The 21,978-nt window shown below is 53.1% G+C and overlaps 2 protein-coding genes across 6 annotated transcripts; one reads left to right on the top strand and one right to left on the bottom strand.

Moving 5' to 3' along the window:
- Positions 1-443: 443 nt before the first annotated feature.
- On the bottom strand, positions 444-18,396 carry prss56 (serine protease 56). 5 transcript variants are annotated; one of them, XM_088428857.1, is made up of 17 exons: positions 16,738-18,396; positions 16,342-16,621; positions 16,006-16,093; positions 10,915-11,547; positions 7,212-7,396; positions 5,921-6,079; positions 5,595-5,849; positions 5,312-5,501; positions 4,884-4,992; positions 4,663-4,819; positions 4,453-4,595; positions 3,902-4,061; positions 3,222-3,410; positions 2,706-3,142; positions 1,690-2,158; positions 1,162-1,268; positions 444-1,087 (listed from the first exon to the last, which is right to left on the bottom strand). In XM_088428857.1, exons 5-17 carry the CDS (start codon positions 7,309-7,311, stop codon positions 914-916), a joined length of 2,649 nt encoding a protein of 882 aa, XP_088284983.1. In that variant the 5' UTR covers positions 7,312-7,396; positions 10,915-11,547; positions 16,006-16,093; positions 16,342-16,621; positions 16,738-18,396; the 3' UTR covers positions 444-913. The 5 variants fall into 5 exon arrangements, with proteins under 5 accessions (XP_088284983.1, XP_088284984.1, XP_088284985.1 ...); XM_088428858.1 differs by having other exon boundaries at positions 16,006-16,090; XM_088428859.1 differs by having other exon boundaries at positions 16,006-16,067.
- vwa5b2 (von Willebrand factor A domain containing 5B2) lies at positions 9,675-21,868 on the top strand. Its single transcript, XM_088428861.1, has 21 exons — positions 9,675-9,753; positions 10,967-11,121; positions 11,270-11,458; positions 12,054-12,267; positions 12,643-12,806; positions 13,226-13,357; positions 13,432-13,556; positions 13,636-13,806; positions 13,955-14,065; positions 14,137-14,339; positions 15,432-15,546; positions 15,607-15,792; positions 15,927-16,140; positions 16,359-16,648; positions 16,729-16,954; positions 17,731-18,045; positions 18,152-18,289; positions 18,742-18,954; positions 19,190-19,280; positions 19,640-19,763; positions 19,843-21,868. Exons 2-21 carry the CDS (start codon positions 10,983-10,985, stop codon positions 20,440-20,442), a joined length of 3,960 nt encoding a protein of 1,319 aa, XP_088284987.1. The 5' UTR covers positions 9,675-9,753; positions 10,967-10,982; the 3' UTR covers positions 20,443-21,868.
- Positions 21,869-21,978: the final 110 nt, after the last annotated feature.

Raw genomic sequence — 21,978 nt, 5'->3', positions numbered from 1 at the left:
AAAAAAATCTCCCCAAATTTCCATGACACGGGCGCTTTAAGGTCTTGACTTGTGCCAGTTGGCTCACTCAGTGCCAGTGACGAGGTCAAAGATGAAAAGTTACTGGAATCCACTGACAGACGGCTACGTAATTGCACCGGTGGCAGTGAACGAGTTGAACGAGCGGAAAGCCCCTCGCTGGCATTTGGCATCGCTCAAGTAGCCACAAGGACCCTTTGGGAGATTGACACGTTCGTGACGGACAACAATTCTCCGGCCCGGGGGAAGCGCAAGACTTTAGCGCAGCTGCTGCGTCGCTTCGGATGTTTACGCTGAACGGTCGGCGCGACGAGTTCAACGTAGGGTCACCGGTCGGCCCCGCTTGGGGGCGCCACCGGCCCCGGCTCAATAATACCAACGGAACATCTCCCATCAAGCGTTTGCTCTGGATTGACGAGACCCGCGACCTTCCAAAATCTTTATACACGAGTAGAATTTGCTTTTACAAAAATACGAAGCATTTTGCTATAAAAATATAAATAGGATATCAACAACAGAGACAGTCTGTGTCCTTGGCAAGAGGTTCAACCTTTGCAAAAGAGTTTGCGCTGAGAAGAAGACAATAACTTATCGTTTGTAAAGATTCATAAGTTAGGCCGGGCTGTCGATCGCTGGACGGATACATTCATAGTTTTTGCTTTTTTTGACCTAAGACTGGGCCTGGGTCCTACTCTGCAGCGCTCCTTTGAGTCTCACGATGAAGGACCCGAGGTTGCTCCAGTTTCTCGAGAATTCACCTCGCGCTTCCACGGGGCTCGACGAGCAAGGTCCCCAGTTGCTCGAAATTGTCGAAACGACCCCGGCGCTTCCGTAGACCCCAAGGAGCGAGGTTTCCCGGTGCTCGGGCTCCTTCGGCCTCAGGCTCGCGTAGAACTCATGTCTTGAGGGCCTCCAGCGCGACGGAGAGGATCCTCGGCACGCTGCGGTAGAAGGAGTCGTTTTCCAGGCCCACCAGACTGTAGAAAGTCAGAGGGCGTCCTCCGACCACGGCCCGGACCCTGGCTTGATAAAGTCCCCGATCGTTCTTGGAGCTCAGATCGACTAAGACCTGAAAGCAAAAGAGAAAGAGAGCCATCCGTCCACGTCCGCCTCCGAAGCCCGCCGCGGCCAAGACTCCGTTACCTCCTGGAAGCTCATCCGGAGGTTCTTGTTTGGGATACTGAGCACCCAGTGGTAAGACTCTCTCACTTGACCGACTTGCTGGGAAGTTTCTCGGACGCCGGGACAAACTAGGAGGACAATAGTGGGAATCTCTGAGCGTCTCGCATTGTGAAAAGGGACGGGAAACGAGCCTGAGATAGTAAGAAAGAAATGTATTTCTTACTATTAAAATTTTGACAACACCCTGTTTGAAGTTTTGATAGCCTTTATATGCTCAGGCAATTTACATGGGGACGAGGCGCAAGAACCGCAGGTATTTGTAAAAGAATGCGCCAGTTGATCGAACCGCACCCCCCCGTTCAGATAGCACTTTCCACAAATCCTCTTTCTTCTTCTGATTGTCTACGAAAGAAGTTTGACTGACTTATGGGATGGTTTTGTTGATTCCAGCTCCATGTAGCAGCTTCTATTCTAAGTGCCTTTTATATGAAAAGAGTTTGAAAATGCTGTAGGCCGTTCGTTGACGGCGCGCCTTCTAAAATCCGGTACCTTTGCCGGCGGGCACGGGCGCCTGCCGCTTTTGAAGGAGGCCTCTGGGTTTCCTGCCGGCACGCACAGTTTGAGGGTGAGACGTGGTCTTTGCCGCGTCTCCCGTACGAATCGACGGAGCCGTCGTCCCTGGCGGAGCCGCTTCATCCGGTTTCTCCCACATGGAATCAGGCGAAGGGACGAATGCCTCACTTGACATCTCATCACCGGGCAAGGATTCACTGTGTGTCCTTAAGGTCTCAAGTTCAGTCATTAGGGTGCTTAGAAGTGACCAAGGCTTCTGGAATTTGGGGAAAGGGGAAGCGCCGCCGGAGGTTTCGTCAAGAACGGGCTCGGAGGAAGCTTCCAGGAGATAGGACGGATCCAAGAGGAGCTTGGGCGGAGCAGCTTTGGAGTCCAGTTTGGAGCGTAACGCAGAGATGGTGTTGGCGTAGTCCTTCTCGAGCTGAGCGAGCCAGTAATCCCCTGCCTGCAACATCATCACAGCTTCAGAACGGCTAAAGATTTAGAAGATGGGCTTGGCGTCAATGCACTACAGAGAATTTGACTTAGGACAGTGGCTCTCAAACTTTTTTCAATGATGTACCCCCTGCGAAGTATTATTTTCCAGCCAAGTGCCCCCTAACCACGCAGAACACACGTTTCTTGATCTTCCAGTCAATTTGCTCTCAGTTTGAAAAGATAAAGTCATGAAAACCTAACAGATTTAAAGGGATACTAAATGTATTTAGCCAGTTTCTGAAGTCAAAAGTCATGTTGTCAAGATTTTTAAAACTAATTAATCTCAAGAGTTCCCATAACCAACCGCATTTATTCCGATGATTCAACAATTAGGATTTTTTACGAGCTCACGTGTTCTCAAGGCTCGGGTAACCGTTGATTACGGCTCAGCCGTTGAGAGCCTTGAGCACGTGTCGTGCCATCGTCGGTCGACAGCAAGAGTAAAGGCAGGATTTCGTCTTCAAAGTAAGACGGACCAAATAATCACGTTAAAAGGTTAAAGAGGATGCGAGTACCTGTGAGAAAAGCTTTTCTTCTTGTTTGGAGCTATTGGCGGAAGCGCGGTCGTCCCGCGTCTCCACGTCCTCGCCGACGCTTAGCAAATAATTCTCCCAGTCTTCAAGTTTAGGGCCCAAGTCTCCGAACAAAGCCGGAGGCGCCGAAGCGGAAGTTCGCTCCTTTGCTCGCCGCTCTGCAAGGAAGGCCGCGTTCGTGTGGCCGAAGAGGGCAAAAACGCGCGCGCGCGTCCCCTCGTTTTCCGGATCTGCCGAGTCACCTTGACGGGCGGCGTCCGCGTCCCTCTTGTCTCTGCTGTGATGGAAAGCCGCGCTGTAGATGTGTTCCACCAGTTGAGGAAGAGTCTGGGTGAAGAAGGTCAAGTCCACTTTGTCCCTGATGTAATCTTGGGCGCTCTGGAGCAGGTCCAGCAGAGTCTGCAGGAAGGAGCGCAGCTCTACGCGCCACAGGAAAAAAAAAAACACACGTGAGAGCTCCTACCTTGTCCTCCATCCGTTTTGAAGAAGGCTACGTACGGCATTTCTTGAATCGGCTCAGACATTTGTCCTGGGCCGCTCGGGCGCAAGGGCCGGCGGGCTGGCCCGGGGGGCAGCTGAGGGCGTAGAAGCCGCACAGGCTGCCCAACTCCGACCTTTGCTCCTCCTCTGTCATTTCCGTGGTTTTCAGAAGCTCCGGGCACGTGGGCTCCCTGCTGCCGAATGACTCTGACGGGTGGTCACAAAAAAATCCTCAAACACAGTTTTTTTTAATTACTATTACTGTATATTCATTGTGTTATTGTGGCACATGGAAAGATTGATATAGAGCAACAAAAATGCAGATTTACTGATTTTTTTTTCTTGAACAGTTGCAGTCGTAATCGGGACTATCCTGTCCATGGCAAATTTGTTCAAACGCGGGATGTTCTCCAGTTTATTTGAACTACATCAGCGCCTTTGTGGCTAGCATCAGCTTTGATGCTTTGCCTTTATGCGGTAGGCTAAACTTGAGCAGCTAGCGCAGTAATCAAATTGCTCCTTACAAAGAAATGTCTTTTTTTAAAGTTCAACGGGCCATTCATCAGACAACTCTCGCATGTTCTTCATCGCCACGTCTGGCTGTGCCCCCCCTCCCTCGCAAGGAGCCAAACCAAATGACATCCAATCAGTTAGGAAATACTGCAGCATTTTTCGGGGGATAGTTCATCCAAACTTACTCTGAATTTCAAGCTGAATCCAATCGGAAAAAGCAGACACCCGTGTATAAACTCCGGGTTTTCCCTTCTCCCCGCATCCATCTCCCCAGGACGTAATACCGTGCAGCTGGAAGCGGCCGGAAATCTTGTCTTGGTAGATCAGCGGGCCCCCGGAGTCGCCCTATGCGGGAATAACAAAAGATACGTCAAACATTTGTGTTGTTTGGAAAGGTTGGAGAACTGGATGTTGTGCAAGAATCTGTTGTTTACGCTGAGGCTGGGCAAGCGCTTTTGGCGCCGCCTCTGGCCGCTGTTGATATGACATTTTGTAGTGAGGAAGGACGGTGACACGCACGTGGTTGTGTCGGTGCCTGTAAGTTTTGCTTTCTTTGTGGGAATGCTGTCATTTATGACAAAATGCTCCAAATGACTTGTTTGTTGATGAACTTGTGACTGTGGATAGCATGCTAGCTATTGTTAGCATGTTGTATGCGTTTAGCTCATTTGTGCCAGCTATTTCCCTTTGCTATATGCTAACATATGCAAAGGATTTCACGGCGCGGCGCGCCCACCTGACAGGAGTCGATCCCTCCCGATAGATAGCCGGCACACAGCATGGTGTTGGTGACCAGATCCTTGCCCAGCGCGTTCTTACACGTGTTCTGAGGCAGGAGGGGCACCTTGGCCTCCATGACGATATCCGCCGACGGGCCGTCTGCGTAGATGCGGCCGCGCACACTGAATATGGGCGAGACGCGGCAAAGCGCCGGGCGGCCATCTACCTTCGTAGAGGGAGCCCCAGCCCGCCACCAGACAGGGGCTGCCCGTAGGGGGCTCCGGCCCCGAAGGCAGACACACGGGGGCCACGCGCTCCGACAGAAGCGCCGGCGACGTCAGCTCCACCAGGGCGATGTCGTTGTTGAAGGTCTTGGGGTTGAACTGCGGGCCGGCGGAGACGTTTGGCCCTTGGCGGACGCGCGAGCGCGTGCCGGCCGGCGTCTACCTTAGGATGAGGGAGGATGCGGTTGACTCGGAGAACCTGCTCATCCGGGTCGGTCCTGGTGATGTCAAACTCGCCCACCACGGCCGTCCAGTAGCTTTCGCTCCGGCTCCTGCGCGGACCAAAAAATCACGGGGGTCCTTCCCGATCACTGAGAAAGAATCCATCGCCAGCGGGGCTTCTCAAACCAGATTGTAACAGCAAATTTAACGAGGTCGTTTTCTTTTCAAATTAAGAGCAAATGAACTGGAACTTCTACTGACCCCTTTGCGAAACTCATTTTGTCAAGGTGTGCACAAGGTGTGCACAACTATTCTGCGCGGACTGCTTATTATTATGGTGTGGAATCCAGATCAAACAGTTGTCTACTTTTATCAATGAGGTTTTGAACAAACTGCTTTTTAGCGTCACGCATCGGACGGGGTCCTCACCCGGCAAAACAGTGCGCGGCCGTGAGCACCCAGGAGCTGTCCACCAGAACCCCCCCGCACATCAGGCCGCCGTCCAGCCGCAGATTGACCAACCAGGGCCAGCTGCCCGGCGGGGCCGGGGAGCCGCCCACGATCCTGGAACGAGGCTGCGTGGCGTTACGCGCCGCCGCCGACCTCCGACCGCACACGGCTGCGGGCGCACACGCAGACGGGGAGAGCGGCGCGTGGGCGGAGCTGCGGGCCCGAGCGGCGGGCGGGACCGAGGAGGGGCGCGTCGGCTCACCTTGCACGTGCGTCTGCGTGGCGGGTTCCAGGTTGCGCATGGTGTTGAGCAGGCTGCACTGGAGGACGCGGGCGCCGCAGCTCTCGCCCATGATTCGCACGCAGCCCTCCCAGTCCCAGTCGCCGGCTTGGCAGCGGCGCCGGTAGAAGGCGCAGGCCTGGCTGAGGGCCCAACTCCGCTCGGCCTCGTCTTCCAGCTTCTGGGCCTCGCCGACGACGTCGCAGCTGGGTTCCGCCAAGGCGTTGGCGGGGGAAGCTGGCGGGGCGAGGGGAGGGTCGTCAACGGAAGCGGGGGAAGCGGGCGGGGCCGACGCCGATCTTACTTACAGCAGGATCCCGACGGCCGGCCGCAGTCCTCGAACAGGCAGGGAGCGCAGCCCCTGCAGCCCGCCTCCGCCCGGCTCCTCTCGGACGACGCTCGGTCCAGGGCGGACAGGGCGCCGCTCATGGCCGCCTCCAGGACCAGCGTGCCGCGATCGGACAGGGCTGCGGAGGACGCGCAGACCTGAACGCAACGTCGACAACGCTTCTGGCTTCCGTTTTCGCAATCGGGGACCAAAAGCAAGTCGGGAGTTGCGGCGCGGTTGCCGTGCCGCATTTTGCCGCGGCGGATTAGAAAGCGCACCGAACATGAATGCCCTGTTTTCATATATGGGGTGCACCGCGTTATAAGGCGCATAGAATAGAAGCCGCAGTAGTGGCTGGCCTTGCAACATGCATCCACTAGATGGAGCCGCGCTCAAGAAAATCGGATCAAACGTTTCAATCAGAAATGAAGAATCAAGATGATTTGTGGAACGTTATGTTTCAATTCAATATTAAGGAAAACCCAAGAACACTTTTCTTCTAACAAAATCCTCTGGTGTTGCTGAATCAAGTACAAAGGTGCTTCCAAAGTTTCCTAAATCAGACATGGATGGCACAGTTATTTGTTGTTGTTGTTTTTCCCATGCAAACATGCGCCGAGCAGGGGGTAACGGGCCGAAAAAAAAGAGACGACAGCCATTGAAAAGGGGATGACAACTAAAGACCATTTGATAGCGGGCAAGCCCCTTTTCTCCTCTCCCGCTGCCCTCTTGGCTGGTTGGCAGCGCCTCGGGGCGGCTCGCTCACGCTCCATGCGCCGCCGAGGCTTTCTACAGACACGCTTCAATCGGGCCGCCCCCCCCTGACCCCCCCTCGCCCGACAACATCACAGCGAGCGCACTAACAACAGAGATGCTGATTGAAGTGGTTCATTAGAGGGCCGGCGCTGAGCGGGCGCAGGCATGGATGGGGCCGACCCGTCCGGTCGCCCACGGGGAGCTTTTGCAAACTCTCAAACCTTGACGTCGATTTAGATCATCTTCTCCATGCATTAGTGCGCTTTCACCTACCGCATTTTCCGCTCTATAAGGCGCAGCGGATTATAAGGCGCACCTTCAACCGACGGCCTATTTTCATCTATAGGGCGCGTCGCATTATAAGGCGCATAGAACATAAAGGATCCAAGCAATGACAGTCTCCACCTCTAGATGGCAGAAATTTGAAATTTAGGTGCAAGACCAGCGGAGGGCCAATCAGTTTTCTTTGCATTGAAAAAAAAAACGGACTTTTTGCAGCGGTCCGACCCGCTTACCTTTGAGCGCGCTCTGGGGCATCCTGTAGACGTCTCTGCCGGCCGGGGCGGCAGGCGCGAGGCCCAGGCCCGTCAGCATCAGCGACACCAGTACCAGCATGGCGTCAGAAGACGCGGCGTCCGGCGGGGAGAACGGCGGGGCGATGCCGGCCTGCGCCGGCGTGAGCGTGTCCAGCTGGGGCTCTCTGTGAAAGATTGCGGCTGACGCGGGGCATCTGTCTGCCAGTCGAGGCGGAGGAACAATAAATGGCTCCCCGTTGCCGGCCCGCTATATATAGAGAGAGTCCGGGGGCAAGACCGGCATGGGGGAGGAAGGACCGGGCCAGGGGGGGGGCGGGCGCGATGCTCCCATGCAGGGCCAATACACAAACACGTGAATTCATTAAGACTGTGACAGCACAACTTGCCAAGGCCGGACATCACAAAGAGCTTTGCTTCTGTGAAAGGAGGCGGGCGGGGGGGGGCAAAGGCGGCAGGCAAGGGGGTGACGTTTGAATGAATTAATGGGAGAGGAAGAGGGACAAAGTTTGAGCGCTAAGGATATGGGCTGATGTGAAAATGGAGGGGAGGAATGCGGCAGGAAGTGACGGGACGCGGCGTGGGGGGGGGGGGGGGTGTCTGCCATTTTCCGCGCCTCTCAAAGGGTGCATTGTACCCCGCCGTCCCCTCTGAGGACGCCCGCATCAAAGGCGTCGGCGGGCCGCCGCCGCCATTGATCACTTACACTCTTTTCTCCGGCCCATTAACATATTGTCACTTCACATCACTTTTGTCTTTCTCTGCTGAACTCTGCTTGGCTTACATAAAGATGGGCGGGCAAGCGGGCGGGCGGGCGGACGGGCGGGCGGGCGGGCGGGCGAGCGGGCTTTGTTCTCGTCGCATGCGACCGACGGCTTGACTTTGCCACGATTGCCCACTCTGGTGCTTTGATGTCAACATTTTCAAGTGCCAGATAAGCTGTCAGAAATCACCATCAAATTCATCAAGCGCTATTTAAATGACGGCGTAATGCGGCCTGCGTTTCACTTCAGAATCTCTGAGCGTCAATTCTTCGACCTATGTAAATTTGCTGGAGGGCGTGTTTGGTGGGCGCCGAAGGCCGACGCGGGGCGACGCCCGGCTCGCGTTTGCCATCTCGGACCAACCCCGACCAAATCAGAAGAGACGCCCTCTTGGCCAAGCGCTGCTTTAAGCAGCAGATGGCTGAACAAAAAACGGTGCGGCAACAAATGTAGACAGGCAGTCTACCCTATTCTTTATCCTTTGCAATTCATTTTATCATTGACATAGTAAGGCATGGCTCTATTGCAAAAAAGCAGTAGAGGAAAACTTCCAAAAGTATAAAAGCCAGCCTTTTTTTGCCAGAGAGAAAAGAGAGGACACGCTGAGGAACAATGCTGTTGAATATTGTCTTTGGTTATGAAACCATTTTGTGCCATTGTCATCGGCGTCGCCGAACAATCGAAATGTAGGTCAGCGGGCTGGGGCGGGGACGAGACGTGCATCCCCACGCTTGGAGCCCCCCGACCAGCGGCTCGTCTGCCCGCCCGCGTTTGCCGCCTTAGGACGCGGGTGTCAAACTGGAGGCCCGGGGGCCAAATCATTTTATGCGCCCAGCAAAATGCTACATTTTCACCACAAGCTTCTGACTAAAAGTTTGCCAGTTGTCGAGGGTGACTGGGCGCTGGAGCCTACCCCGGCCCGGTCAACATAGGAGCTAGACAAAACAAAGCAAAAGACGCCGCTCCTAGCAAATACTCATAAGAAGAATTGCGCTCATAGGTGAAGGATGCGCTACAGTGTCGATCGCCTGCCTGCGCACTCCCAAACACGCATTTTAGCCATTTTCTATACACTCTGTAACTATTAAATGAAAGTTTACTGTTGCAAACTTCTCATCCCCCCGCAATGAGAGCCAAAGAAAAAAAAAAAAACATACGTGACTTTCCTAAAATAAGGTGGGCGTGTATTTACGCTTGCACGGGAACATAGAGGCCACCTAACTGACGTTACAGTAATGAGAAAAGAGAATTCTTACAGATGCATCAATGAACGAAAATAAAACTTTGAGGTGGGCCGGGCGGGGGGCGTTTAGCGTCATACATTTACATTTTAATGGTGAAGAGCACCAAAAAGTTGAAACTCCATGATACGGGCCCTTTCGTGTGCTTCTTGACATGTTTTATCGCCATTTAGTGAATTTGCTTCAGTAAGTGTGTGTAACAATGAAATTCAGACGGTAGCGCTGCCGGTGATTAAACAATGCTGCCATCTAGCGTTACAATGTAGGAATGAGCTCAACGCTTCACGTTTGCGAGCGTCACGGGCAATTGAGTGCGTGGAAGAGAAGCGGGCTGTGTCGCTCACTTTGCCTGCTGCCGTGCTCGCCGTCGGCAAGGTAAGGAAACCTCATTATCGCCCCCCCCCACTCCCGAAAAAAAAACTACGCAAGTGCACCTGTTTGTAAAAAGCATCTGTTTTGGACTAGTCGCAGGAGCTGCAAAGCCTGCAACTTATCGCGTCATTCACGCTCGACCGCACAGTAAGTAATATATATATATATATATATATATATATATATATATATATATATATATATATATATATATGTGTGTGTGTGTATTGAAAAAGTGACTGAGATTGAAGGATCCTTGCGAGTATGTGCGCATCCATCGGCGTACGGTTGAGCGCACTGACTTTTATTTGCTTGTTCTAAAGTGAGAGAACAGAAGCCAGATGGAGCCTGTTGATCTTGTTGGAAAGCTTGATGTGAAACGCCCGTGACTTGGACCACACTGCACACACACACACACTGCGCACACACTCCTTGATGTCCTGCACCGAAAGTCTCACTGCAAAAAGTGTCGGACAAAAAAAATAAAATAAAAATAAATAATAATATAGAATCAAGCGAAAAAAAAGATATAAAAAGTGAGGCAAAATTTCTTCTTTCAAGCAACAACAACAAAAATCTGCCAATTATTTTCCGATTTTTCTTTCTTGCCTAGAAAACCCAATTTAATACTTTTTTCTAATTGTTTTAAGAATAATCTGAGTCCAAAAACTTGCCTTTAAGCAAGGTGCCAAACGAATTGACGCTCATCGCTCTCAATGTGTGTAAAAATTGAAGAAAATAACTCATTTAAAATGAAAATGTCACTTAAAGGGACAGTGTGTAACATTTAGACTGTTTTTCATTAAAAATGAATAAATTAAATGATTGTAATTTTAAAAAAACTTGCAAATGAATGAGCGCTTAATGACCAACAGTATTTTTTAAATATAATCATAGGTCTAGTTATCCTTAAACTATATTACATGGGGGGTGGCACTCCTCCATGTCTGTTATAACTACAGTAAATGCAGCACCTGCAGCGCCTCCTGCTGTCCGTAATGAAAAACGCTCTAAAAGTATTACATACTATCCATTTAAAATGAGCATTTTTTACACACACACCCACATATATATTATATATATATATATATATATATATATATGTATATATATATATATATATATATATATATATATATATATATATATATTGCCCCGCTTCCGTCGTCACGGCGACGATGCTTCGGCGCCAGATACCATGCACAGATTAGTAAATGTTGAGCCGCCCTGTTAATGATTGGCAAAAGCGGCGGTCGCTAAGCGCCCGAGGAAAAGGCGGCAGGCACGGACGGACGGACGGACGGGTACCTTGGCGGCACGGCAAAAAAAAAAAAAAAAAAAATCCACTTTGCGCTTTAAGGAGCTGAGCCGAGACGATGGCGGGACTGAGGAACCGCTCCACGTGGGAGGCGCTGCCGCTCAAGTCGTCCGCCATCCAATCGTGCGCCGTGGGCTGCTCCTTGGCCGTCACGGCCCAGCTGACCTACGCCAACGCCGACAAGCGGCCCGTGGAAGGTGCGTCGCCGTTGACTTGCTTTCCCTTGAAATTGCTCAAGAGTTACTGGACAAAGCGACGGGGGTGTCCAAACTACGGCCCGCGGGCCATTTGCGAGTCCCGTTTTTGCGACGGGACGCCAGACGAGTGCGGCGGTGTACCCCGCAGGCGTGTTTGTGTACCCCCTGGGCGAAAAGGAAGCGGTGGTTGGCTTCGAGGCGGCCGTGGCGGGACGTCTGATGGGCGTCCGGATCCGGAACCGGGGCCGGCTCAAGGACCGCTGCCTCGCTCCTGGCGCCGAAGGCCGGGAACGGAATTGTCGCGCCGCTTCCGGCTTGGACGTGCGATGCGCCAACGGTGAGGGCTTTGGGCCGCCTCGGGAACGGGGGGCCCGCTCGGCGACCCGTCCCCCCTCCGCCTCTATTGCGGCTGGCCACTGTCGCCCGCTGAAACAAACAAACAAACAAAAGTCTAGATCATTCATCAGCTACGTTGTGTTTAGACAAGAGTTGAATACAATTGTAGCGCATATTGCCTTGAGATACAAGTTTAATTCATTCTGTGGCCAGTCGTATGTCAAACCGGTTTTTCATTGTCTTCCATTGTTTTTTTGCTGCGCCTGTAGCGCGTATACGGTTTTGCCTTGAGATACAAGTGTAATTCTGTACGACCACACTGGTATTTCGAGGCATCTCTCATTGGATGATCCATTGGTCCTCGATGAATGGGATCCATCGTTCGCCTCGATATAAGAGATTTGTTTGCGCGGCCGCACCGGTGCGTCGAAGCGTCCGAGATGGAATTGGCCGCCGGCTTTTTCATCGCAACGGAGTTTACGAGCCCAATGAAAGCGTCGTTAGAAGAAGGGACAACATTCTGGCCGCCGTTTTTCTGGGAGGCCGCAATTATTGTTCACGCGTGACGTTTAGAGGTAACTGGCCGTCGTTGTCAGGACATCCGGTCCTGGACGAAGACCTGGAACGGAACAGCTTCGTGGCGGCCACGGGGCTCATCGGGCCCGCCGACCTGGTGTCCATCGTGATCAAGACCTCCCTGGAACTGCCCACGTTGGAAAACGGAGCCATCCGCATCGTCTACCCGACTTTACTGACGCCCGTGGTGGCCGCCGGCAAGAGCCACGGCGGGGGCAAGTCCCAAGAGAGCGGGTACGCACCATTGCCAAACCGGTTAGCATTTGCACAACCTGGGTTTTTTTGTGTGTGTGTGTGTGTGTTTGTTGGTAGGGGGCTCCTCCCACCTGTGGTCCCTTCTGAAGGTTTCTTATTTTCCCCAATTGGGGTTTTTGAGTTTTTCCGCCCCCTTCTGGGAGCTTTGTTCAAGGGATGCTGTTGTGTAGTCTCTGTATGACTTCTTTTCACCCGTCCAGCCCTTTGAGACTTCGGTGATTCAGGACTACACAAATAAACTTGATTGATTGATTGATTGAGTGCTACACTGGTGCCGCCTTCACTGACCACTCACTAACTGGAATGACCAGTCAGTGTCTATTTGATCAAAAATTCTCCATTTCTCTCTCTCAGAGCAACCAGCTGCTTTAGCGCCACCTCAGGAAAACAGGAGGAGCCAGCTGCGGATTTCCGGCAGCGCTACTGCGCGCACGCCATCTTCAGCAGTCCCGTGGTCGCTCTGGCTCGCTACCAACTCAACTTCCAACTGCTGGTTCGGGGGGCTTGTCTGCTGGCGGGTACGTACTGTACGCGCTTCGGTCTACCTTGCGGTGATAATCAAAGAAAAACGGCGCTATTGTTTTTAGGTGATGGTATTCTTTAGCCTCTGCGTAGACTAATATTAGTTCTGTATTGCTGAGACCAAGAGGAGGCGCCACATCTTAAATTAAGAAGCCTGTTGCGATTCCCGCCGGAGTTCTAGGCTTGCCGCACATCGTTGCTGGGTGCGCCCCCCCACCCCCAAAAGCGACGTTTTGCAACTTGGACAATTCTAATGATTAAAGGGGTGCGTGGTCAGAACGGTTAGAGATCGGAATAGTCTCTGTTCGTTCTCCTCGCGAGTAAAAACAATCCAAAGCCTCTCGCCTTCCTTCCTTGTGCGTTATTCAAAGTTCTAGGTTGCCCGAATGATTTTTTTCTTTTTTTTGTCTCCGAGGACTGGAGAGCCCCACGCACGCCCTGCGAGCGGACGCCGAACCCGGCGCCCGAAGCGCCCGCTCCACCTACATCACCTTGGCCCAGGAGCATCCCTACGACAGACACATCGAGATCATCCTGCACCTCAGCGGTGAGTACGGCAAAAGCCGCGTCGGCCCGCCCGCTCGGCCGGCCGGGTAAGCGTCCGACGGCTTTGGGGCGCAGAGCCCCACAGCCCGCTGGTGGTCGCGGAGAGAGGGAGGCTCTCCTTCGCCCAGTACCGGCAGCACCTCCTCTCTCGCCGTGACTTTGTTCGCCACGCGCGCAAAGATCCCGACCCCGAGAGGAAGGTGAGCGGAACCCGAGCGCCCCCTTTGGCTAGCCCCTTGCGGCACCTTTCAACTCTCGGATCGGCCCGTGCGCGCGCAGGCGGAGTTTGTGCGGAAGCGCTACCACAAGGACATCCTGGACAACCCGGTGCTGATGCTCAACTTCTGTCCCGATTTTGCGGGAGAACCTCTGGAGCTCAACAAAGCCACCAGAGAAATGGTCTTTCTGCTTGATTGGAGCGGCGGCGAGAACAACTTTGGCCGCATGAAAGTGAGCGCCAAAATTCATTTTCTCTCTCGCACGCGACTGAAATTTCTGTCAATCTCCACGAGAACGCTCTCATTTAAGTACCAAATCCGCATTCAAAATTGAGCAACGGGCGCGATCCCCGTCAAGGCAACATGAAGTTTGTTTGCAGGAGGCCCTGGCGGTGGCCTTGAAGAGTCTCCCCGGGGGCTCCCTGCTCAACGTGCTGGGCTCGGGCGGCCCCGCCGCACCCCTGTTCCCGGCCAGCCGACTATGCACCGACGTTAGTTCCCGCCTTCTGCGCGCTCCTTTCCTCAAGCGCGCCGGTTTACTTGCACTCCCTGCGCGCTTCAGGATACGCTGACGCAGGCCAACGAGTACGTTCAGGGGATGGGAGGCCACGCGCGGGGCCTGGACCTGCTGAGGGCGCTGTCCTGGCTGTACCGGCAGCCCGCGCGCCGCGCCTTCCCTCGACAGATTTTCATCGTCGCCGACGGCTCCGGAAACAACGCCGCCCAAGTGTTGGAGCTGGTGCGCGGGAACGCCTGCGCCGGCAGGTATTTTCTGCCTGGCCGCCAATTTCGCAAGCGTCATCTTCAAAATGTTTAATGTTAGTGGCTTTTTTCATGTGTCACTTTATGTGAACTCATTCAATGCCAGGGACGTATTTTCACGTTTTTTGGGGGGTTTTTTTTAGAGTCCAGACATTCAATCCCAGAAATCCATACTTAAGTATCTAGAAAACAGGAAAATACGTTCCTGGCATTGAATGAGTTGACATTAACTGTCAGTAGTGAAAATGTCAGTAGTGTTTGAGTGTTTTGGTAAATGCAAGAGCATTTTAGTTGCGTGAATGAGCATTTTAATGGCGTGTGTGTGGATGTTTCTTTAGTGTATGAGAGCTTTTAATAGTGTGTGTAAAAGTGCTTGAGTGGTAAGTGTGAATGAGAACATTTCGGCTGCGCGTCTTTCAGTTGTATTTGTGAGAGTGTTAATGTTTCAGCAGTGTGTGATAGTGTTTCAATACCGCATCAATGTGGAAGCATTTCAGTAGTATATGAGAGGATTTCCATGAGAAACGTGTGGAGTAGTTTGACAAACTCGATCGGATGAGATAGTCAATGGCGAGTTTAGATACGTGGATATTATGTCGGAGAGGATTTCGATAGCGTATGAGAGGACTTTAGTTGTGTCAATGAGCGTATGTTTCCTTCGAGCCATTTAGTAGTGCGCGCGAGAGCATGTTAGCTAGGTGGATAAAAAATAAGGGCGTTTGATGGACGCGTGCGCCTCCACGGCCCTCGAGAGCGTTTCGTACGAGAGGAGTGTGTCAGTAGCGCGCTCCCTTCGAGCGCGAGACATTTGAGCAGGGTCTGCGAGAGGCCGGAATCCATGGAAACGGAAGTGGAAAGTGAGCGCGCGCGGGATGAGGGGGGAAAGCGAAAGGTCAGCCCCGCCCACGAATCTCGCTAAGCGCTCTCCGACGCGATACAAAAGCCTCGACAATGTTTATCCATCATTAGTATTAAGCGTCGACTTTCCTCATAGACGGTGAATTCCGGAATTTGTCATCCCTGCAAATTCATAGCGTGCGGCGTGCTTGCTTTGCTTTATTTGATTTTTGAACGGTCATTGTTTTGTGAGCGCAGATGCTTCGGCTTGGGCCTGGGTGGGCGAGCGTGCAGGCGACTCCTGCGGGGCGCGGCCGAGCTGACGGGAGGAACGGCCCACTTCGTGGAGGGCGACCAGAGACTTCAGGCCAAGGTCTGCGGTGGCGCCCCCCAGTGGACAACGTTCTCATTTAACCTGCCTTTCTTTGCTCAGCTCATCAAGTGTGTGAAAAAAGCTCTGCAGCCCGCGCTGACCGACGTGCGCATTGATTGGTACCTGCCGGAAAACATGGAGGCCCTTCTTTCGCCCAATCAAATACCGCCGCTCTACCCGGGGGATCGCCTCATCGGATACTGCGCGCTTTATGACATGAGCGCGTTTAAAGCCCACGAGACCGAGGTAAAGTCCTCCCTCCGGTTCTTAGGGTTCAGTTTGGGCCGCAAAAGCTCAATTTTGTTGAAATGAAGCTCCACACGTCATCGTGGCGCAATGATGCCAGAAATGGAAATTTGTTGCACATGCGTACGTTTCAGCGGCAAGAGCGTGGCTACAAAGTTCTACGCGACGACTCCGCCGGTTCCGTTTTTTACCCGTCGAACGATGAAAGCTCACCTCCCGCTTCGGAGTTTATGCCCGCCGTGACTTGTCCGGAAGGGAACCGCCTGGAGGAGGAGCTGAGGGAAATTTCCAGAGAAATCTCCTCCGAGTTTTCCGGCGCCAAAGACGTGGACCCGGACCCAAGCGCAGGCCAGTTGTCATACGAGAGACAGAGAGAGAGACAGAGAGCCATTGAGTGTGACAGTTTTGTGGAGGTGTTTCATGAGCCATTTGCCGCCTTGCTTGGAGGGCCTCCAAGGGCTGGACATGCTCTTGTTCCTTTCCATAAGAAAACAAAACCTCATACGCTTAATATGCATCCATCCAAGGGCTCCGCTGCATTGAACTAACCTTTGACCTTCTTGTAGGCGCGGAGCGGGCCAGCGACGTGAGGACCAGGATCCGGGAGGCCTCGTACATCCGGGAGCAGTACGTCCTCACCCGATGCTCCCTCGGTAGCGAGCGGAGCCTGGACGCGCGGGCGCGGCCCCCTTCCGCTTCCGCCGCCGCCGCCGGCCGGGCCCGTCTGCCGGACACGGGATCTTTACCCCAAGGCCTGGAGAAGATAGCCGCTCCGGATCTTCAGCGCTCGTCTCTGTCTCGATGGGCCGAGCCGGCGTCGCGGCAGAACCTCTCGCCCGTCGACGGGTGGAAAAAGGTGAAGGCGACGCGATTTAGGAGCGTGTAAACGCGGCGGGAAAACTTTGCGGGTCTTTAACGACAAGGCGTGGCTTGAAGGAGGCTCACCTGTGTTGCGCTGACCAATCGCAAGGGAGACAAAAGCGCATGGCCCGCTCGAGCATGGCGGCAAGAAGCTTGTCGTCGCCGCAGGGCGAGCTGGAGATGCGTCGGCTCAGGGGAGCTCTGGAAATGGTCTCCTTGGACCAAACTCTGGGAGCGAGGATGGACGACGGCGAGACAAAGTCGCCGGAGACGGCGTCCCCCGCGGGCCTCGGCCACTCCGGTGAGTTGGCTCAAATTCGCACTTTCGCTGACGTTTTGCTCGATTTGAGCGTCAATATGGCTACTATCTATACTATCTATATCTAAGGATATCGGAAACGCGCCTGTTGCGTGGCGGCATGCCGCGTGCAGGGAAGCCGGAGGCAAGGTGCACTCAAAAAACACTAATTTCATATAAAGACTAAGCAAAGAAAACAAGACTGCATGCAAGATGACAAAAACTCAGACATAACCTACCAAAAGATTTGAATGACCAACACGGGAATCGAACACGCGCAGAACAACAATGACACTTTGACAGCGACGACGACCCGACAAGAAGCCGGAGACAAGAAAGTAATTACCGAGACAACAAGGAGCACCTGGACAGGACACAATTGGAACAGGGAGCTGACTGGCCAACACAAGGGAAGCAGCTTCACGCGGACAAGTGGATGCCATTACACCATGGGAACGAACGCATCAACAAAACTCCGCCACTCGAAAACACCTTTACAAAAAGACGGAAAAGTGTGATAGCGACCCACGGACAACAATTAGCGAGCGAGAAGCACATAGCCCCATTTGAGAGCCTTTGATCAAACCCCATTTGACCCAACAGTAAGCGCTAAAGCTTGGCCCCCAAACAAGCCGATTGGGGCGTTCAAACGATTGAGCGGACTCGGCTTCCCTAGAGCTTCGGCTAGTTTTAGCTAGCACTAGCCGCGTATGACGTGGGGTGTTTACGCCCGCTAATTCTTGTAGCGGGGCAAGTTGACGGGTTTTTGTTTGTTGCAGGTGGACTCCTTTTTGCCGCTTCCCCTCCGGATTGGGACCGCTTCCCGGAGCCGGGGCAGCCGTCGTCCGCGGCCCCCCCGGAGGAGCCCGGGGCGGGCCGGTGCCGCTCGCTCATTCACGGCCTGCTGGGCGGCAGGCCCGTGTCCTGGGAGGCGGGCGTGGACCTGGACCGCCTGCTGCCCCCCGAGGACGGGGGGCCCACGGTCCGGGAAGGACAAAGGGAATCTCGGGAGGAGCTCCTTCACCAGCTGGCGGCCCGCTCGCTCATAAGAGACTTTGAGAAAATGGCCGAGAGGGAGAATCCCACGGGACGCCGTTAAGTTTCGGCCACCGGCTTTTTTTTTTTTTTTTTTTATACATCCCTTCCGTCTTCTGTGGGAGTCAGCTGGATCATCTCCATGCTTGTTTGTTTCCTGTTTAGGTTCTGCCAAGCGGTACCGCGTGAAAGCCATCCAGACCAGCAAGCACTGCAACATGGTCTGCATGTACACCACCTTCGCCGTGGTTGACGGCAACCCCAACAAAGGCTCGCAAGATGGCCTGGAGCTCCAGCGCACAGGTGTGCCTCACCTGCTCACGGCTGCACAATCAAACACATTGAAGATGCTTCGGGATGGGGGTGCAGTGAGATGATAAAGTATAAACCATTATGCATCCACAAAAACTGGAGCGTATTACGTATCCTGAACAAAATGTAGTTCCAAAGAATCAGACACATATGGCTCAGCGCTCAAAAACAAAAAAACAAAAAAAAAAACAAAAAAAAAAATGGTGCAGCAACATAGGTAGACAGGCAGTCCGCCATATTTTTTTACCCAGCCGGAAAAAAAAAGCAGATATTGAAGTTCTGGGCTGCTCAATAAAATCCACCAAGATGTACCGCAGCAAAATAATAATAATTAGGGTTGTAAATCTTAATGGCTCTCTCCCTAGTCAAATAAAGCTTTCAAAACATGCTTTGTGCCGCTTAAAGACTATTTCAAGGAGCGCTTGTTTGACTCCTGTGTTTAGGGACCCTTTTGGCAAGTAGTTGCAGTTGCAAGCATCAAAACTATTGCGCGGGACCAATGAGCAGAGACTGCGAGGGGGGCCGCGACGCCTGCAAATCCGCAGGTACGCTCACTCAAGCGCTTTATCGCCCGGGACTTCAACCGCCGCCTTTTTGTCTCTGGCGCAAAGATGATACTCCGACGTCACCGTGTAGCCTTACATCCTGGGACTCCGGTAAGTACGAGCCACTACATAAACCTATTGATCAGTAGTATTGGCAGCATTTTTCTTTTTTCACACGGACCGTTTCAAATGTCATTCAAAAAATCTGGCGCGCGCCATAATTTGGACACCTCTGCACTAGAAGTATAGCTACTTGCTCTTAGTCGTGATGGCGAGCGTGAATCTTGTGCTGGTTCGGGTCTGAATGAAACCCAAACAAGCTGTTTGACTTCAACCGCCGTCCCAGACGGCGCCGCCTCCGGAACGACGGGACCGTCGTCCGCACGCTCGCAACCATCAATGGAGAGCAAGTCCACCGAGAGCTTCTTTGGCGCCAGGTAAACCGGCAAAAAGGTCCGATGACATTCTCTCATAATTCTCTGCGGCCCGACAAGCGTAAACACGCCATTAATATTTAGTGCGCGGCAAAAATCCTTGTTGAGACGGCCGTTTTGCCACCGAGCAGCGACCGACCACGGCCGAGAAGAACAATGTCGCGCGACCGAGAAACGGAGAAGACAGCTGAGCTGTGATTGGTCTTTGCAACCGTGATGTCATTTTCAATGGACAGCGAGTGGCAAAACGGCCGCCTCCGTGGATTGACGTAATAATAATCGTAATAATAACCTCCCGTGTCCCGGGAGGTACGCAAATTACGAGGGTAAGGATTCCGTTTTTTTCAAATCAACGCCCGTAGGTTTCCCCTGGGCAGACTCCGGTCCTCCATCTCGTCGGGACGGCAAGTTCCGCTCAAGTCCCGCTGCCTGTCCGCAGAGACGGACAAAGAAAGCGAGAAGGAGGCTCCGGACTACCTGCCCCTGGTGAGTCCGCACCAGGACCCGGACGACGCGTCGGCGGCGCAGTGGCAAAGTTCTCTCAAGTGAAAAGGCGCCCTCTCAGGTGGGCCTCCAGCTGGCCTCGGGAGCGTTCCTGCTGACCCAGGCGTACGCCGAGCGCGTCCAGATCTCCTTGGAGCGGCTGAAGCGGGCTTCCCCCTTCAGCCTGCATCGCCGCAGCCTGAGCCCGCCGTCGCTCTCGGCCGCCCATCCCCGCGCGTCCTCCTCCCCCTCCCGACCGACGGCGCCGGGCGACACCCTCCGGACGTCGGAGCCCGGGCTCGGCCGGAGACGCCGGTCGGAGCCGGGGGGCGTCGCCTCATCCCCGGATCCGGCCGGTTCCGGGGAGGGCTCCCCGGAGGCGGGCGGGCGGCAGGGGTCTCGGGCCGAGCCCCCCTACCGCTGGGCCGAGGACGACCCGGAGGGCTCCAGCTGGGCCACGGCGGTGGCCCTGGCCTGGCTGGAGCACCGCTGCGCCGGATACTTCATGGAGTGGGAGCTGGTGGCGGCCAAGGCCGACTTCTGGCTGCGGGGCCGGGAGCTGCCCGAGGGGCTGGACCTGGCCGGCTTGAGGGGCGCCGCCAGGCAGCTCTTCCTGCTGCTGCGCCACTGGGACGAGAACATCAAATTCAACATGCTGTGTTATAATCCCGACAATATGTGAGGCCGGCCGTCTTGACGCTCCACACATGGTTAGCGTAGCCCCTGCGTGGCTCCACCCGGCCAAATAACGTGGCGTTGTCCTGGGCCTCGACTTCGAAGCCGCTCTCTTAGATGTTCCGTTCACAGATACAATATTCGGCGTTCCCTCGTTCCTCCCTGTTAACGGGGACCGGGAAAATCCCGCGAGATTTTCGCAATTCAAAAGAAATTCAATTTCGCAAAATAGGCCGCGCCCCACCCCAGAAGGACATTGTGCAGTACGCTCAGGATAACGGAGGCCCAACAGGCAGGTGTCTCTTTTAGGACATAACTTGAGTTTTCTTTTAGGACACACAGTGCATCACGGCGTGGCGAGCGGCCGCTAACTCTCCCCGCGTTCTCCTTGCTGGTCCACAATGCAACTTTTCTGCAAAGGGCCAGCCTCAGTCTTGTTGTCATTCCCTCATGTATGAGCTCACGCCCCCGTCCCCCACACGTACGTCCCCGCACAGCTTCCTCTAAGTCGTAACGAGCTGCCGCTAAAACGGCCTTCTGTAATGCCATGACTTGTAAAATGACGAGCAGCGCTTTAGTTTGAAGCTTATGTGCCTTGATTTGCGGACGAATAAGAAAGAGTTTTAACAGGCTGTTAGACTGCTTTAGACTCCACTTTAGGACCGAGGATTATTGTAGTACGTCTGCCAGATGCTGCTCTGATTTGGAATGGGAGAAAAAAAAAAAAAAAACACGCAAAGCACCTAAGGCGCAGAGTATACGAGGGAACATTATATGTGGACAATCTGTAAAAAGGTCAGGACTTATTGAGATGTTCTGCAAGCAGACAGGTCTTGTTGTCTGTCTCTTATTAAACCAGCAAACCTAATAAAAAAGATTAAAAAAAAAAAGTTGGGACTGACAGTCTGACTAACATTAGGCACACATTGATTTTATAAGTTGCGAAATGAAACGGTCTTGATGATCAACGGAGTAGCCAGAAAAATGATAACAAAAATGCATCGTCATATTATGGACCAGAACGTTTTAGCTCGATTTCCCCTACAAAATAAGCGATTTTTCTTCAGCTGGTGTGACGCAATGAAACTTTAATAAGTAGTCACGATAAAAAAAAAAAAAAAAAAAAAAACACAGTTTGAATCCTTTGTACATTTATTTGGCAAACTACTTTTTGTAGTAGGTAATAGGTTTATATTTTTGTAGTGTTAGTTAAGGGAAGGTCACGTGCAGGGCTTTGGAACTTCTTTCCTGGATATTTACCATCATAGGAAAATATTTGTGAACATAATGCAACCGAAAAGCTGACTTTTTTTTGGGGAGACTGGGTGGGCATGCAAAGAACAGACCAAGAAATGCTACATGCTAATGCTAATCGGAGCGAACATCCTGTTAGGGTGTTAGTAGTAAGCACCTGATTATCTCGGAGGTTTGCCATTCGGGCCACAATTTTCCTTTTGAGAAATCTTATGTTGAGATGGAGAATGTAGAGAAAGGTAAACAAGAGGAAAGGGCTACATTGTTAGGGCTTTGTCTTAGATCTTCA

This window comes from Hippichthys cyanospilos, chromosome 12, assembly GCF_059441005.1.
Source record: "Hippichthys cyanospilos isolate Australia breed blue-spotted pipefish chromosome 12, RoL_Hcya_1.0, whole genome shotgun sequence".
Lineage (NCBI taxonomy): Eukaryota > Metazoa > Chordata > Actinopteri > Syngnathiformes > Syngnathidae > Hippichthys > Hippichthys cyanospilos.
The sequence above is the reverse complement of the archived record's forward strand: the minus strand, read 5'-3'. Positions and strand labels throughout refer to the sequence as shown.

Coding starts and splice junctions, on each gene's coding strand:
- prss56 (XM_088428856.1), bottom strand. CDS start 7,311: ATGCTGGTACTGGTGTCGCTGATGCTGACGGGCCTGGGCCTCGCGCCT. Junction 5,850..5,920: donor CCGGCCGTCGGGATCCTGCT/GTAAGTAAGATC, acceptor TCGCCCCGCCAG/CTTCCCCCGCCAACGCCTTG. Junction 1,088..1,161: donor TCCGGATGAGCTTCCAGGAG/GTAACGGAGTCT, acceptor TTTTGCTTTCAG/GTCTTAGTCGATCTGAGCTC.
- vwa5b2 (XM_088428861.1), top strand. CDS start 10,983: ATGGCGGGACTGAGGAACCGCTCCACGTGGGAGGCGCTGCCGCTCAAG. Junction 13,807..13,954: donor ACAACTTTGGCCGCATGAAA/GTGAGCGCCAAA, acceptor GTTTGTTTGCAG/GAGGCCCTGGCGGTGGCCTT. Junction 19,764..19,842: donor CTCCGGACTACCTGCCCCTG/GTGAGTCCGCAC, acceptor GCGCCCTCTCAG/GTGGGCCTCCAGCTGGCCTC.